The sequence below is a fragment of the Rhineura floridana genome, chromosome 3, assembly GCF_030035675.1.
Source record: "Rhineura floridana isolate rRhiFlo1 chromosome 3, rRhiFlo1.hap2, whole genome shotgun sequence".
Lineage (NCBI taxonomy): Eukaryota > Metazoa > Chordata > Lepidosauria > Squamata > Rhineuridae > Rhineura > Rhineura floridana.
In genome coordinates, this window is record NC_084482.1 from 8,694,471 (window position 1) to 8,711,732 (window position 17,262).

General features: G+C 42.2%; 1 protein-coding gene across 1 annotated transcript; it reads right to left on the reverse strand.

The window, feature by feature from the left end:
• Nucleotides 1-7,192: 7,192 nt before the first annotated feature.
• PIM2 (Pim-2 proto-oncogene, serine/threonine kinase) lies at nt 7,193-16,246 on the reverse strand. Its single transcript, XM_061614258.1, has 6 exons — nt 16,034-16,246; nt 12,312-12,424; nt 11,119-11,169; nt 9,489-9,861; nt 8,447-8,623; nt 7,193-7,814 (listed from the first exon to the last, which is right to left on the reverse strand). The coding sequence occupies exons 1-6, from the start codon at nt 16,071-16,073 to the stop codon at nt 7,648-7,650; spliced, it is 921 nt and encodes a 306-aa protein (XP_061470242.1). The 5' UTR covers nt 16,074-16,246; the 3' UTR covers nt 7,193-7,647.
• Between the last annotated feature and the right edge of the window lie 1,016 nt (nt 16,247-17,262).

Sequence of the window (17,262 nt, forward strand, 5' to 3'; positions counted from 1 at the left end):
AAAAATTATCAGAGTTTGCATATGATCATTGGTGTGTCATGGGTGATTGGAATGGGGTAATTTCACCAAAAATGGATAGACTTTCTGAGAAAAATATTAAAGAGACACAGGGCAAATTGCCGAAGATCTGCTTTGAATTGATGGAAAATTTAGAATTGGTGGATGCTTGGAGATATATAAATGACAATGCAAAGGAATTTACTTACTTTTCAGAAAGACATAAAACATTTTTGAGGATTGTTATGATTTGGATGTCTAAAAATTTAGTGAAAGACATTTCCAAGATGGATGTATTACCAAAAACTTTTTCGGATCATAACCCTGTGATATTGACTTTTTTAAAAAAAATCTTGGATTTAGATGGTGACTAAATGAATCTTTATTACAGAATGATAAAGTAGTGCAAGAAGTAGTGTAAGAAGAAATTAAAAGAGTTTTTTGAACATAATTTATACAAAGGAACAGATGAAAATATTGTTTGGGATACAAGTAAAGCATTTATGAGGGGATATTTTATTAAATGCAATTCTGAACTAAAAAAGAAGAAACAACAGAAAATGCAATTAATTTTGGAAGAAATAAAACAAAAAGAGGAAGAATTGAAAAAGAATCCAACTGAAGTTTTCATTATAAATCAAATTAAAATGTTACAGAAACAAGTGTCAATGTTGACAGTTAGAGAAATTGAAAGGAAATTAAATTTTGCTAAACAAAGGACTTTTGAATTTGCAAATAAACTGGGGAAATGGTTAGCATATAAATTAAGAAAAGAACGACAAAAAAATCTCATTTTAAAGATACAAGAAGGAGAAGAGATGTTGACAGACAATGTAAAAATCCAAAAAGCTTTTCATCAATATTATTCAATGTTGTACAAATGTCAGGAAATTCCTTCTGAAAAAATAGAAGAGTATATATCTAAACAGAATTTGCCTAAAATTACAGATTTTCAGAGACAAGCTATTGATGGTCCTATTACGTTAAGAGAAATATCCGATGCAATAAGTAAAATTAAACTAGGAAAGGCACCAGGACCAGATGGATTATCGGCAGCGTATTACAAATGTTTGGAGGAGGAACTCTTGTCACCTTTACAATGTACAATGAATTCAATTTTGCAAGAGGGGAAGATACCGGATAGTTGGAAAAATGCTAATATAACACTAATACCGAAAGAGGAGCAGGACTTAACTAAAACAAAAAATTATCGGCCAATATCTTTATTGAATAATGACTATAAAATTTTTACAATGATTTTGGCAGAAAGAATGAAAATAATATTGCAACAATTTATTCAGGAAGATCAAGCGGGGGTTTTACCTAAAAGGCAACTATGTGATAACGTCAGGAATGTTTTGAATGTGTTGGAATATCTAGAACAACGAAATGACATACAAGCAGCTTTGATATTTTTGGATGCTGAGAAAGCATTTGATAATCTGAATTGGAAATTTATGTTTAAGGTTCTAGAGCAAATGGATTTTGGAGATAATTTTATAAAATGGATCAGATCGATTTATACATTACAGAAGGCACAAATAATTGTCAATGGGGATTTAACGGACTCATGTGAAATACAAAAGGGTACAAGACAGGGATGTCCACTGTCCCCTCTTTTATTTATTTTGGTTCTAGAAGTGCTGCTTAGAGACATAAGGCAAGACAAAAGGATTTCGGGAATAAAGATAAAAAAAGAGGAATATAAACTGAGAGCATTTGCTGACGACTTGATAATTGTATTAGAAAATCCCTTGGAAGTAATTAAAGTATTGATGGATAAACTAAAAGAATTTGGACCATTAGCAGGATTTAAGACCAATAACCAAAAAACAAAGATGTTGGTGAAAAATTTATCGTTAAGGGATCAAAAAGAATTAATGGAGAAGACAGATTTTAAAATAGTAGAAAAGGTGAAATATTTAGGTATTATTATGACAAATAAAAATTCAAAGTTGTTTCATAATAATTATGAAAAATTATGGACAGAGATTAAGAAAGATTTGTTAAAATGGAATAAATTACAGTTGTCATTAATGGGTAGAATATCTGTAATAAAAATGAATGTATTGCCGAGAATGATGTTTCTATTTCAAACAATACCTGTAATATCCTCTGATTTACCTTTTAAACAATGGCAAAAAGATATTTCTAAATTTGTTTGGCAGGGGAAAAAACCAAGAGTTAAATTTAAATTATTACAAGACGCCAAAGAAAGAGGAGGACTGGGATTACCAAATTTGAGACTTTATTTTGCTGCTTGTTGCTTAGTCTGGATAAAGGAATAGATTGTATTGAGGAACAAAAGATTATTGGATTTGGAGGGTCACAACCTGAAGTGGGGATGGCATGGATATCTATGGTATGATAAAGTAAAAGTGAATGTGGATTTTAATAATCATTTTATAAGACGTCCTTTGTTGAAAATATGGAATAAATACAAAACAAGGTTTTTTTTGAAAATACTACTATGTGTTTCAAGTCAAGAAGCATTTTATAGAAGAGAAATGGCTGGAAAAGAGAAATGGTTAACTTATCAAGAATTATTAGAAAATGTGCATGGAGAATATACAATGAAAGAGAGAGAACAACTAACAAAGGAAGGATATAGTTCTCAATGGTTTGCCTATTTACAACTGTTAGAAAGATACAAAATGGATAAGAAAATGTATGGGTTTGAAATAAATAAATCTGATTTTGAAATAGGTTTGTGTACAAATGATGAATGTATAATTGCAAAAATGTATAAATTTTTATTGAAAATGGACATGGAAGAAGAACAAGTAAAAGAGTGTATGGTCAAGTGGGCAAAAACTTTTGGTTATAATATACAAATGGATCAATGGGAAAATATGTGGAAAAAAGGTTTGAAATTTACATTATGCTATAATCTTAAAGAAATTTTTTATAAAATGATGTATCGTTGGTACATGACTCCAAAAAAGTTGTCAAAAATGTATAGTAATGTTTCTAATGTATGTTGGAAATGTAAACAACAAGAAGGATCTTTTTATCATATGTGGTGGTCGTGTAAACAGGCAAAATTATTTTGGGCACAGATAGGTAGGATGATGCAAAAAATCTTAAAGATAAATATTCAGTCAAAGCCAGAATTTTTTTTATTGGGTTTTATGGATAAACAAAAGGAAAAGAAATATGGAAGAATAATATTATATATGATTACGGCAGCAAGATTATTATATGCACAAAAGTGGAAAATGGAATTAATACCAACAACGGAAGAATGGCTATTGAAATTAATGGACTTAGTAGAGATGGACAAATTGACATGCCTTCTCAGAGAAAAAACGACAGATACATTTCTTAAGGAATGGAAGCCTCTTTTGGACTTTTTGTTGAAAGAAAAAAATGAAATGATGATAATGGGATTTGACGATTAATTAAGATAGACTATGGAAAAAAGTGAATTTTGTATGTTTTAGGGGACAGGTTTGATATATATTATATACTTATAGCTGATCCGTGACAAATCGGAAGTCAAGTTTTTCTTTTTATTTTTGTTGTATTGTTTTTGTTGTTTGATTTTGTTGTGTTTGTTTTATGAAAATTTGAATAATAAAAATTATTATAAAAAAAAAGACTGTATGTCATAATGACAATTTACCAAAATAAAAATAAAAAATAAATCCAACAACCCAGGAGGCAAAATCTAATACCAGCTAGAATGCCAGCAGTTTAAGGCTTCAAAGGTCAGGCAAAATGAAAAAGGGCCAATGGTGTGGCTCTCCTTTTCCAATAGAATTCCACAAGATTTGCATATCTTGTGGCAATCAATCCAGGTTTGCCAACAAGCGCACATTGAACAGGGTATTGTAGTCAATCATGACTTTCTGATGTGTAGATTTAGTCATGTACCGAACCCCCCAATGGAATTGCAATTTAAGGGACCCAGGCTTAACATCTGCAGCATGTAAGAACTAAATAAATTCTATAATCCCACGTATTGTGCTGGCTGACACCAATTTAGCCTCTGTGCATCCAAACTTCCATTTACAATTCAGGATTCCAGTGGGCCAGCCTTTTAGGATATTCTATACCATTTTCCACCACTAGCCCCCCCCCCCTGACAGTCAGCATTTCATGGCCACTGAGCATGATATGTCCACATTGGGCTGTTCTGGGAAAACCCCACCCCCTGCTTAAGGGTTTTGGATTCTGCAAACCTTGGGTTTTCCCTGAACCTGCTGTTATTTATTTATTTATATCCCGCCTTTCCTCCAAGGAGCTCGAGGTGGGGAATATGGTTCTCCTCCTCCACCTCCAGTTTATCCCCCCCACAACCCTGTTAGCTAAGTTAGGCTGAGAGATGGTTACTGGCCCAAGGTCACCCAGCAAGCTTCAAGGCTGAGTGGAGAGTTGAACCCTGGTCTCCCAGGTCCTAGTCCAACACTCTAACACCACTACACCACACTTCCTCTTGTACTTGGATGGTGCCTTCTGGCCACATATGGATCAGCATCTGGAGAATTGGTTCACTATTAGTATATATCAGTCAGGAGGAAACCAGGCTGTGCCCCCCCCCAGATGTTGTTAGACTAGCAGCTCCCATCGGTGCCAGTACAGATGGCCACTGGTCAGGGATGATGGGAGTTGTAGTCCAATGAAATATGGAAGGAGGGCCACATATGTCTCATCCCTACCATAAATGATGGCATCCATTGATATTGACTGGCTATATTGGGGGCGGAAAGTTGGTAGAGTTATGAATCAGGGAGAGACAGAGGACAAGGGCAAATACAGCTATTGGTGGGCATCTGTATCAGCATGGGAGGTAACAAGTCAGCAAGAGAAGCTCTGTTTGTATGCGAGATTGTAGAATGCAGTTAACGGCTTGCATAGCACAGAAGCCCAAGTGCCTTATGTTGCAATTTCCATGCATTTTGATGTATGGACAGATCTCTCTGCATCTTAAAACCAACTTTTATTTTAAACCAAAATTTTTATCCTTTAATTTTTTTGGATTTAAAAAAAAAGAAAATTAACTGAATTATATGAACCATCAGAGAGCAGCTAGCAAAATGTAACTTTACAGCAGCTGTATAACAGTTTGGTTTTAGGGAGATATGCAAGGTTCCCTTTCCCATTTTTACTGTTTTTTTCCTACCCCCATTTCCCCCCATCCCCATCCCAAGAATGGTGCCCTTTTCTTCCCCAGTCTGCTTACTTGAAGCTACAGTAGTGACCACAAGCCTCCTTCCCAATCTGGCGGCAGCCATGTTTTTTGTGGGAAGAAAGAAAGAAGGCACCAAGTATGGATTGCTAGATTTGCCCTTCCTAATTTTTTTTTAAAAATGGGAAATTTTAAAGTTAATAATTTAATAAGAGACCCAACAGCATTTCACAAAGCTAAGAAGATCCCTCCATTTTTGGATGCATTTATAGGGAAGAAAAAACCCACTGAAAGTATGTTATTTGAACGTAAAACACAGTTGGAAAACAGCAGAAATTTTGCCCAAGAAAAAAAAAGTAAACTGGTATATTGACTATTTTATTAACAAAAGTGTGCAAAATTTGGCTAGCTGGGGTTCCAGTTAGATCTCATAACCTTTGTTTGAAAACAGCTGCTTTGGTTGCCAGTTGTTCCTGGGCCCAATATAAGGTGCTCATGCTAATGTTTAAGGCCTGAAACGACTTAGGTTCCAGATTATCTGATACAGACCCTCTTGGGTGCTAACACCAGCAGGGGAAGCCCTTTTGGCTGTTCTGCCACCTTCAGTTCAGGTTGTGTGTGACCTGGGAGAGGATATTCTCTGCGGCAACCCCTAAATTGTGGAATTCCCTCCCCACAGATGTGTATCTGGTACCTTCACCTTGGAGTTTTCGGCCAAAGCTGAAAATGCACTTCTTTAGCCTAGCCTTTGACACCCGAGATGTATATTTTTAGAACCCACCCTACTCTTGTGACTGTTAATTTGTTTTGAACTGTTTTTAATGTTGTATTTTAAATTGTTGTAACCTGCCCTGGGACCTTTAGGGTGAAGGGTAGGAAATAAACTAATAATAATCCCAACGTGTTTCAACCTGTAGGTAGGGTGGGGCAAATAGGGGCACTGCCACCCCCACCCCCACAGCTGTGCTTCACCACCCCTGCCCCAGACATTTTTGGGGAAATTGCCATTTCAGTTTCTGACATGACAGACAATGATAGCTTCCATTTAAAGAATGATGACTTGTTTTAAGAACAGTAGCAATGTAAGAATAGGACCCTCTATAAATTTGGTGAATAAGGAGGGTGAGGGCATGACAAAAGCCTCATTAGAAAGAGCCCAAAAAAGGCTGCTCACTCAAGATTTTTCCTGACTGAGGGTGAATTTTTCATTATCACAATCACCCTATAATTGATTCTGAAAAATCAGTCTGTATAGTAACATGACCCTTTAAAAGTTAAATACTTTGTATTATGAGCTTCCATCCCTTGGACTTTCCTTTACTCTGCTTTTCAGTTTCCATTTCAGTTGTGCTCTACCCAGCCAGCAATAAAAAATGTGTTTGCTTGCCTACAGTAAGAAGTTATTCTGTTATTATTGGTAGAGCAGGATTGGATGCTTATTGCTAAAAGGTGAAATAAAGAGATAACTTAAAGTGATCTGAGAAAAAAATCTCACTATAGTCAAACATAGTGGCTATTTCTTCTTCTTTTTTGCCCCCCCAAATCCCACCTAGAAATATGGCTGCACCACCTAATTCATTTCATTAATATTTAGAACATTTGGGTTTCATAATTGTGGAATACTATTTGACTTATCTACCACCTTCTTAGTCTCCATGACGCATTACAGAACAAAAAGCCAAACATCCTACCCCTGTCTTTCAGCAACATTGAAAGCAGTTGTTTCCAAAACCATTTTGATACACCATTTTGAGTCAGAGGCAGCTGCTTCAAATGGGAAAATTAAGTGTAGCAGGCAGAATCTGTGGTTATGGAGAGCACAACATTGGGATTTCCTGCTTTGTGTCTTGGGCCATGTGACTTGGGCACATCCAAGCCTCTCTGCCTGGTATTTGTGCCATCTGAATGTTGTTAAATGTGGGATAGACTTCAGGGAGAGAAACCTAATGTACATTCTAACCAACATAGGTTTGACTTCCACATTATATACATTTCCAGTCTTACATGTGTATATACGCTGAGATAGAGCAGTCCTTAAACCTCAAAGACAGTCAGGAAAAATGATTCATTTTCAGAAGGTCTTATTTTTATTAAATAATTTCCATTCAGATTTTGTTGAATGGATATTCTCTGCAAACATTCCTTTGAAAGAAACACCACCAACACAGAGTTAGGGCAGCAGAATGCTACCCCAGAATCATCTTCTCCCGAAAAGGCTGGCAAATAGCAATACACAAGTATTTACATAAACAAACATGTCTGATCCCTGGGCAGGCCAGAATTCAAACATAATTTGGGCAGTTGAGAGAACTTTGCATTTCAGCATCTGGGTTCTAGACAAGAGGAACCTCTTGTCCCTTAGTTCAGTTTGTAAACAAAAACAAAAAACACCTGTAGAACCAGGTTAACTCTTTCTCAGCCAATGACCAAGCCTGGCTGCCTAAGGTTCAGTTGGTACCATTAGCACCACCCTCCCCATCTCAGAGGGGGAAGAGACAGAAAAATGGGTTTTAAGTCTCTCAGCCGCTGCTGTTGCAAGCTATGGCCCGAGGGCTTGCTAGGCTCTGTGATTCTTCAGGCTGAAGAAGAGGGTCAAGCTTCAGCCAAGAGTGCAAGAGCACTTGCTCCAGTGTTGGCCGTTCAGAAGCTTCTGGAGATAAGCACCATCGGATGAGATCTTGGCAGTCTGGAAAAGTTGAGGAGTCAATATTTTAAAAAGAATCCAGGAATCCTTGCTTCTGAAGCCATTCCCCTGCCCCACCCTAGTTAGGTCTTTCTACACAATAATCTAACTCAGGATTGCTGGGAGTACTCTGTGAAGAATGTACTATCTTGGGAAATCCAGAATTTCCTTTTTAAAGAAAGGTACACATATATAGACACACAGGCACTAGTCCTTAAGGCTATGGAAATAGGTGGGAAAGGTGTATGTAACTGCTGGTGCGACCTCAAAACTGAACAGAGATGGGGAACCTTGAGCAGCACTCCTGCCACATCTATATGACTGCTTTCTATAGATGTAATAAATAGTAATACTTATTTTTATCCTGCCTTTCAGGACGGAAATTCTTCTTAGGCAGCTTTTACAAGAAAAAGAGTATCATCATCTAAAAAGCCATCTCCCACAGGGCAGTTTATGGTGGGATGGCCCTGTGGTGGGAGGGCCAGATCCACATGGGCAGGGGAATGTATAGACTGGTTCTGATTTAGTTCACTATTAAATGTAAAACTAAATCTGCTCAATTAAAAAACAGAACCATGGACTGATCCCTACAGACGACCCAGGAAAACAGCAGAGAAGCACAAGCAGACGCTCACCAACAGAGACAGGGGTGTGGAACTCCACCCGTGCAGCCACAATCTCCTCGTCCCGTTCAAAGGGGATGTCACCACACACCATGTCATAGAGCAGGATCCCCAGTGACCAGATGGTTGCTGGGAGAGCACGGTACTGCTGGGATTCCACCCACTCTGGTGGGCTGTAAACATGTGTGCCTGAGAGGATGAGAGAAACCAACAGGTTACCAATCCACCACGTAATTTCCTTCACCTTAGTCTAAAATATATTTATTAAAAAAAGAAGAGTGCATTCAAAACAACTTAAAGACCACTTTTCTAGAAATCAAACACTATTCCATTCTTTTCCTGAAAGGAGATTTAGTCAAGCTGGCCTTCCTAGGCAATGCATCCCATAACTAAGGGATGGGGAACCTGTGGCCCTCCAGATGAGGATGGACTCCAGTTCCCATCAGCCCCTGCCAGTATGGCCATTGGTCAGGGATGATGGGAGCTGGAGTCCAGCAACATCCAAAGGACTACAGATTCCCCAGCCCTACCCGTACCTGCACAGCCCTGATTGAGAGGGCCCTGCTGTGGACGCCTGCAAGCTGAACCTCATGGAAGGCCTCCTGAGCAGAATTCCACATGGAGACGTTTATGTGGGAGCCAACTTGTTTTTATTTTTTAAACCCCATTTATTTTGGGTTTTAAAGAACATAGCCAATACCTCAAAGCAACCTCAAAAGCATACTGGAAGCTAGAGACACTGGGCCAGGACTGAAGTAATTAATATGCAGCACTGATAATAACTAGACAGCTGCCTTCTAGACCATAATGCCACCCATCTCCAAGGGGCATTTTAGCAGCATTTTAGCCCTGCTGCAACTTGGGAAGTCAGATGAAAAAACAATTGGGTCAAGGCTGCCAAGTCAACTTTGCTTCAGAGTGGGTATTTGAACCTGGGTTCCCCCATTTCCACACTGGCTCTCAGCAGTTCCACCTCCCCGCTGTCTACTTCTGGAACCAAGAGGCTTCACTTCCCTCCAAGACAGAGAAAACGCTCCACTGCCTTGATACTTACCGTCAAACTCTGTGTAGACGGAATCCCTCAGCAAGGCCCCAGAACCAAAGTCAATCAGCTTCAGGTTGCCAGTGCGCACGTCCACCAGGATATTCTCGTCCTTGATGTCCCGATGCACCACCCCCTTTTCGTGGCAGTGGCATACTGCTTCCACCACCTGGCGGAAGAACTGGCGGCAGAGCTTCTCAGGGAGAGGCCCCTGCTCAGTCACAAAGTCAAAGAGATCCTGACAGTGCTCAGGCCTCTCCAGCACCAGGAAGAAGCCTTCAGGAGCTTCGTACCAGTCCAAGAGCCGAATCACACCATGATGCCCAGTCCCTGAGCACACAAGCTTCATCAGTGCCACCTCCAGAGGCGCCACCGTCCCATTGGGCTGCAAAAGGAGGACAGAGAAGAACTTAGTACAAGAAGCTCAGGGAAGTGCCCGTATTTAAGGAGCAAAGGACAAGAGCTCAAAGGTAAAGAGTTGTCCAAGCTCTAGTCCACTCAGGGGTCTTTCTAGGACTAGTCTGAAAGAACTGATCTACACTATAATCTTAAACTGGTACAAATGCGTTAATGGCTTCTTCTGCAGCAGTCTCCTTCAACCTTGGGTCACCAGATTTTGTTGGACTATAACTCCCACCATCCCTGGCCATTTGCTAACTTGGCTGGGGATTATGGGAGCTATAGTTCAACACATCTGGGGACCCACGGTTGAAGAATGCTACTCTGCAGAATCCTGAGAGTTACACTAAGGATTCTTAGTTAAACATCCCTAGAGGCTAGGGATGGCGAATCTGCGGACCTGCAGATCTTGCTGGACTACACAACTCCCAGTCATATTGACTGGGGCTGATGAGAGTTGGAATCCAACAAGAGCTGAAGGATCACATCTTTCCCCTCCTCACCCTAGTCCTCTCCTCACAGAACTACAGTTCCCAGGGTTCCATGGGCTGAAGGCCTCCAACAGCTCCAGCCTCCCAGTTACCTGTCTCAATGGTACAATTTAGGGGCAGATAGCGCACTCTTTCCCACCCACAACCCCTTTCAAATCACACCCAATTATGCCTTTGGGCAGTGGCAGCTGGTGCTCCGTGTCAGTGGACCAGCGGAATTACTCCAGGTTTTAGTCTGAACTTTAAAGGAGCTGTCCAAGGTGCTTCCACTGCTCTACTGACATGGAGCCACCAGTCAGCACTGTTGTCTCTGGCCAACTCACGTCTTCTACATACTGGACAGCTACTGTTATAATGAGAAGAATCCATGTATAAAGGATGCATACCAAACAATATAAGCCAGTTAAAGACACAGACATAGGGCACACTCACTCGTCCCTCCTCCCCATGTACATACACGTGGAGGGGGTAGTGACAGTCTGCCTTCCCTCTGAGCGTCCTTACTGGTGTACTGGTTAGTGTTGGACTAGGACCTGGGAGACCAGGGTTCAAATCCCAACTCAGCCAGTCATCATTTGTCAGTCTGACCTACCTTGCAGGATTGTTGTGAGGATCAGCTAAGTTGCAACTCCCCCACCCCCTGGCAAATCTTAATGCTTCTCCTGCTCAAATTACTTTGGATGTGATTGGGCGGCAGGGGAGACAGACATATAAATGGGGTACACAAGGAAATGCTTTGCAAACAAACTCACCAGCTCTGCCCACTCTGCAACCTTGTTCCTGGCAACATGTTTGATTGCAACCTGTGAACAAAGACACAGATATAAGAGCCTAATTCACACCACCAGAGACTGAAGAAGGATCAGACCTAACTTTTCCATATACCAGGGGTGGAGAACCTTCGATATACATCAGTATGGCTAACCCTCTGGGTTTTAGCTTTTTTTTGGGGGGGGGGGGTTAGCGAGAGTTAACCCGTCCCTTCTCAATGGCACTCAGAGAAAATTGCCCTGTCCCCAGCAGCAATTAGGGTTGAAACAAGTGCTCTGAGCAAATAAAGGGTGTTTTTTTTGCAAATGTAACTGTTTAACAAAGGGCAAGCAGAGCAAGAAGGAGATGCTATGGACCAGACAGGGATGCCTCAGGAGCTGCATCCAGCCCACTATTCAGCAATTCCCCACCTCTGTCCTAGATTCTGAAGGCATCCAGTGATCTCACCACCCCTTCTATCCACTCCAATAAAGGTCAGTGTAGAGCACTTGTTTTAAATGTGTACATGTAAAATGTTCCTAGGTGTGCATGCATGCACATACCTGTAAAGACAACATAATCAAACCCAAACAAACCCAGAAAGCCGAACTAGTGAGAACCCTATTTTCATGTAGAGTGATATAAGCACGAACAGGGTCTCCAGATGCAAAGGAGAACTGTTGAGCTCCTCATCTTTAATAGCATTTCAGAATAGGGAATTGAAGCAGCTTCAGCTTTTATTACAACTGGAGGACAAGCAGCGTCTGCCAAAGTCTCCTCTTCCAAACAACTACGCAACACTAGAGTTCTACAGCCAAAGGTATGAAATAGCCGGCCCAATCCATGTCAGAGCCAGTTTCCTTCTTCTCTGAAGTTCTGGCAAAGCCATGTCACCTCCTACCTTGCTTTCCTTTCTTCAGGCTCTTCCCTTTCTGGCCTTCTCTTTTGGTCCTCACTCCTCCGGAGCATCCCTTGTTCCAACCCGCCTTTCTTGTGTCTTTTCCAAACCCTTCCTGGCCTGCTTGTCTCACTGCCCTTCGCTCACATCAGAGAAGCTCAGCCAACGGCAGTCACCCTCAGCTTTGTACTTCCACTTCCCCACCCCACACATACACACGTGGTGGCAAACTCACACATGCCACCTCATAAGATGCAAAACGGACGTACGGCAGCCGTTCCCATCCCGCTATCTTACCTGCAGCCCATCAGCAATCCTGTGGCCAGCATACACCATACCAAAGCCACCCTTGCCCAACAAGCTGCCTCGCTTATACAGAGCTTCAAAGGATTCTTTGTCTTTGCCTTTGCCTAAAAGAAGTAGAGTAGACTACAATGTTACATTGGCTGGATCCACACCAGGACATTACTGCTGTTCACCATGACTGCTGCTATCACGCCCACACTTCCAGTGATAATTTGGTGATGACACCCTGTTAACAACTGTTCTGGTTCCAGCAACAGTTCTGATCTTTCAAGCAGTGTTGCCATCAGGGCAGGACATTTGGGCAGGACTACAACTCCCATCATCCCCAACCATTGGTCATCCTATATGGGGTTGATGGGAGTTGTAGTCCAGCAACATCTGCAGGGCCACAGCTTCTCCAGCCTGGCAATAGGTTAAGCTTTCCCAATTTCTGCATCTCCTGGCCTGGCGGAAGGCTTACCTGTCTCCCTCCTGCCCATCACACAGCTGTTAAAGAGCTGTGCCATTTAAAAAAATACATGAGAGGATGTTGGCACCACTCCTAATGTCAGATCCAGCTTTTGGTTGTGTGCATGAATTTAGAACACATGGAATGCACAAACATGTCCCACACACATATCATGCTATTGAGCAAGTTACATTTCTCTAACCACAACTCACTTCCTACTTTGTGTGTACAGAAAAGTGCATCACACTTCAGTTTCATTAAATCCTAAAGCCACTGGAGTGAAGAGGTGGGGGAAGAAGGCTAACACAATGGGCAGCTAGTAGCCAAATTGTGTAAGGTTTTTACATTCTCACTTCTCATGCCCTACACACAGGAAGTCTGAGTCAATGGCAACACCACCCAGATCTTTGCAGCAGTGGGTGACTCACAGAAATGCCACCTGCTCTCCCGCCCTTCAGTGACTGGCTTCCCCAGATTAGCAACTGGTGAAACTAGCTCAGAGCCGGGCTTCCTGGTTAAATGCCTCTTGGCCCAACTTTCGTACAAACAATATGGGGGAGGAAAGAGAGAAGGAATGTGGATTAAGATCCCTGGATGTGATGTTGCCAATTTCTTTTTTATGAATGGAGGTTCCTTGCCTTGAACAGCTGAAGTCAATGGGTGAAGCTTTCTCCAGAAAGGAGACGCAGCAATGGAGGAAGACTTCCCCAATGCTTTCTGCAAAGGTATTACAGGAATAGTCCTTGGGTTTGTGAGTGTGTGCGCATATACATATACACACACACAAGAAGGTGCCATTATAAAGCTCTTTTTGTAGCAGCCTACAACCTTCCACATTTGCCAATTGATAGCAGATTTTTTTAAAAAATCAAGAGCTGATCCTAAAAAAGAAAAAGTGTCACCTCCCCCACCCCAAACACACACCTGCATATGATAGCTGTACAGCAAGCAAGTGATGAGGGAGACTTCAGCTGTTGAATTTTTGCCCATTACACAGTGGTTAAAAGGCACAAGATTTCCATCAGGAAACAATTAGCAACTCAAAGGAGGGAACATTTAGTTCACAGCCACACTATACATTTAAATGGCATGGCTTCCCCCAAAGAATCCTGGGAACTGTTGTTTACCCCTCACAGAGCTACATTTCCAAGCACCCTTGACAAATTATAGTTCCCAGGACTCTTTGGAGAGAAGCCATGTGCTTTAAATGTATGGTGTGGATGTGACCTTAGTTGCTATTATTTAGCCTGAAGCAAAGACCATACCACAGATAGCAAAATAAAGGAGGTTTTCTTTTATTTTCATCAGATGACCCATTCCTTTGTTAGGCAGATGGGCAGGTTAATAGCCCAGGAAGCTTAGCTGATTATTCATCAATGGGAGGTAATGATCTGGAGATGGTTTCTGAGAATTCCTGTTTTGAATGAGATATCAGAGAAGGTGATAACCCTCCAGGGGGGAAGCCATGTGTGTGTCTGAGACAGTGTAAGAGAAAGAAAGAGCTGAAAGCTTCTTGCTGGAGATGGCAGGTGCAAGCAGATCTGCCTTGTCAATGTGCCTGTTCGCTCCACTCATGCTCTGCTTGTGTTTGTAAATAAAGCAAGCAGTGCAAAGATGCCCACAAACCTGTCATCTAGGAAACTAAACCGGTAACAACTGCATGCCCTGGAATGTCTCATTGCGGGGGGGGGGGCAGATGAGAGCACAGGGATGCTCAACACTGTTGTATTTTGAATGAACTTGCACATGTGCACTTTATTCAGCAGGAAGCAGCAGAGAGTCACACTACCTGCTTCCCCAAAACCTCTTCCAAGCATTTATACACACACTGCTTATCAGACCTCCCTAACTGTCCTGCTTATTAGTTGAGGAGTCTTTTGGCCTCCCCAGTTTGTTTGTTTTTTTCTGGGGGGGGGAGTACTCTAATCCCCGAGTACCAGATTTAAGGTAACAAGATGCAATAGGAAAACGGCTTCCTGTACCTAAAGCCCTTGTGCAAAAGGAGAGATTTTTAACAGGTACAGCAGCATTGTGGGGGCAAAAAAAGGATGCATCTGTGGAACATCAGTTACCTGTTGCTTGTTTTAATTTTTAATTTTTGCTTTTGTCTCTTTTTTTAAACTCACAAGAGCAAACAATTTGTAATACACCAGTATGACACAGATGTTAAAATCCAAAAGTCACCTTCACTATATACCCCTCCTAGCAAAGCCAGGTGGAGAAGAGGCCGATCAGAGATGCTAAGGACTGAAGTGACTACACCAAGGATCCTTCCGCTCTTAAAAAGGACTAGCAGCCCTGCTCCCAAACAACCACCTCCCATGCCATCCGGCTCACCCTCGTCTAAAAAGGGCATTGGGAGAGAGAAAACAGAATGGAGAAATTCAAAAAAGGAGGTGAGTAATAAATAGGGCGATCATCCACAGCAAAAGAAAACAGGGCTCTTTTGTTCCCAAAGCTGTTTCTAAAGGTATCTAATATTGCTGTTTTAGAAGAGGACAATTCAAACAGATGCAGCTGATCATGCAGATAACAGAGAGAAGCCACATCTTTGGGAGTCTCTCTAACTTCCTGTCTAACAAGAGTCCTGCAGCCACCCCCACCCCCCGTCGCAGCTGGTGACCCTCTTTAGGCATCTGTTACCCAAAATATGAATTGAGTGATCAGGTGTAGTTTTTTTAAAAAAATACTACTACAGCTACAACACCGGCCCTGCTGCTGTGCCTTTAGAAATACCCCAGCACTCAAAAATTTAGCGGCGGGGGAGATTTTCCTGATGTGCAAGGCAGAGCAAAGAAATAAAAGTGCTCCCACGATTAGGAGAATAATATTCTGTGTGTTTACAAAGCACAGGATCAGAAACTCTTCACACATGACGTTTTGCAGCACGCACTGCAAATATAAACAGACGTACTTCTAAAAATATAATAACGTGAGAATGTGACAAGCACGTGCCTCGTACGGCTACACTCGTTAGGAAGCCGAGACTGGTGGCAGGCAGCTGCTCCCCGCTGAGCGACTTCGGTGTGGCACACTCAGCGTTTGAGGCTGTGTTGCAACCCATGAAAAGCCCTGAGCAACACGAAAGGTTGAATAAAGAGTAACAAGCGGCAGAGAGGGGAGCCCACGCTGTTGTTATTATTGTTAATTTATAGGCCGCCCTTCACCAGAAGGTCCCAGGGCGGGTCATAACAGTACTTTTAAAGCAGTTTAAAACAAGTTACAACCACAATTAGAAAGGGTATCTATATACATAAATATTTACCTGCCGGAGTCCAAGCAACTTCACTCCGTTCTGGGACCATCGTCACCAGGGCTGTAGCGCGAGATCTCAATTCCGATGGAAAGCGAGGAAAGGGCAGGGCTCTTCAAACCCGGCTCACCGGAGCGCCCATGCTGGAAGATCGCATCCCAAGTACCCCGACCAGCCTCTTCGCCGCCGCTTCCCCAGCCAACCGGCGGCAAACTCCTTTCGACACCCAGCCCCCGACCTATCAGGTAGCTCAGCATATTTGCATCGCTCCGCCCACAACCAATGAAAGGCGGCTTTCCCACTATGCAAATCAGTTGACGAATATGGAGCGAGGAGGAAGTGGAGTGCGGAGGTGCGCGCGTGCGTGTCTCCCCCCCCTCCGCCCCACGAGCGTCCTGGAAAGATCTTGTGCAATGTTGTATTTTTGTTGTTTTAATTACGTTGTGGAAACCAAGTTGCGGTCGCCTTCCTTGCGCGTTCTCTTGGGTCACGGCAATGAAACCCAGTTGGCGCTGATTCAACGAGTGGTGACTGGCAGCCTCATCCTCCTGTTGGCCGTGAATTCTTGGTGGCATTTACTCCCACCAGCACCGGTGCGCACGGGATTGTATCGTGGAACAGGGTCAGGCTTCAGGCTTGTGGGATCTACTTTGTTTTTTTTATTAAAACCTCAAGATCTACCGATCAGAGCAGGTGCAATAGATATACTGCTAGAATTAAATAGGGTGCTCTGATAATGCCTAGGAATCTGTTTCTAGCACCAGAACTGAACTGAGCTCACGGTCCATTGGCACAAAAAACACCACTCTTGAAGCTGCGTGCACCCCATACATTTAAACCACATTAATCCCCCCCCAAAATCCAGTGAACTGTAGTTTACCCCTCACAGAGCTACTTCCCAACACCTTTAGCAAACTACAGTTCCCAGGATTTTGGGGGGGAAATAATGTGCCTTCCCCCCCCCATTTCAGCAGACTAGCTTAGGTGAGAAAAGCCATTTTGTTGCTGCCATTGCTAAACAATTGGGAGACTGAAATCCTTCCTGATCTACTGTCAGTCACCCAGAGGTCTCCAGTAGATCCCAATCTACCTTCTGTCAACTCCTGGTCTATGCCTGCAACACTTTGTATACTTACTTGGAAGTAAACTGCATTGGGACTTCTGTACTCACCATATACATTTAAAGCACCTCCCACAAGAATCATGGGAACTGTAAGTTTGTCCCTCACAGAGCTACCATT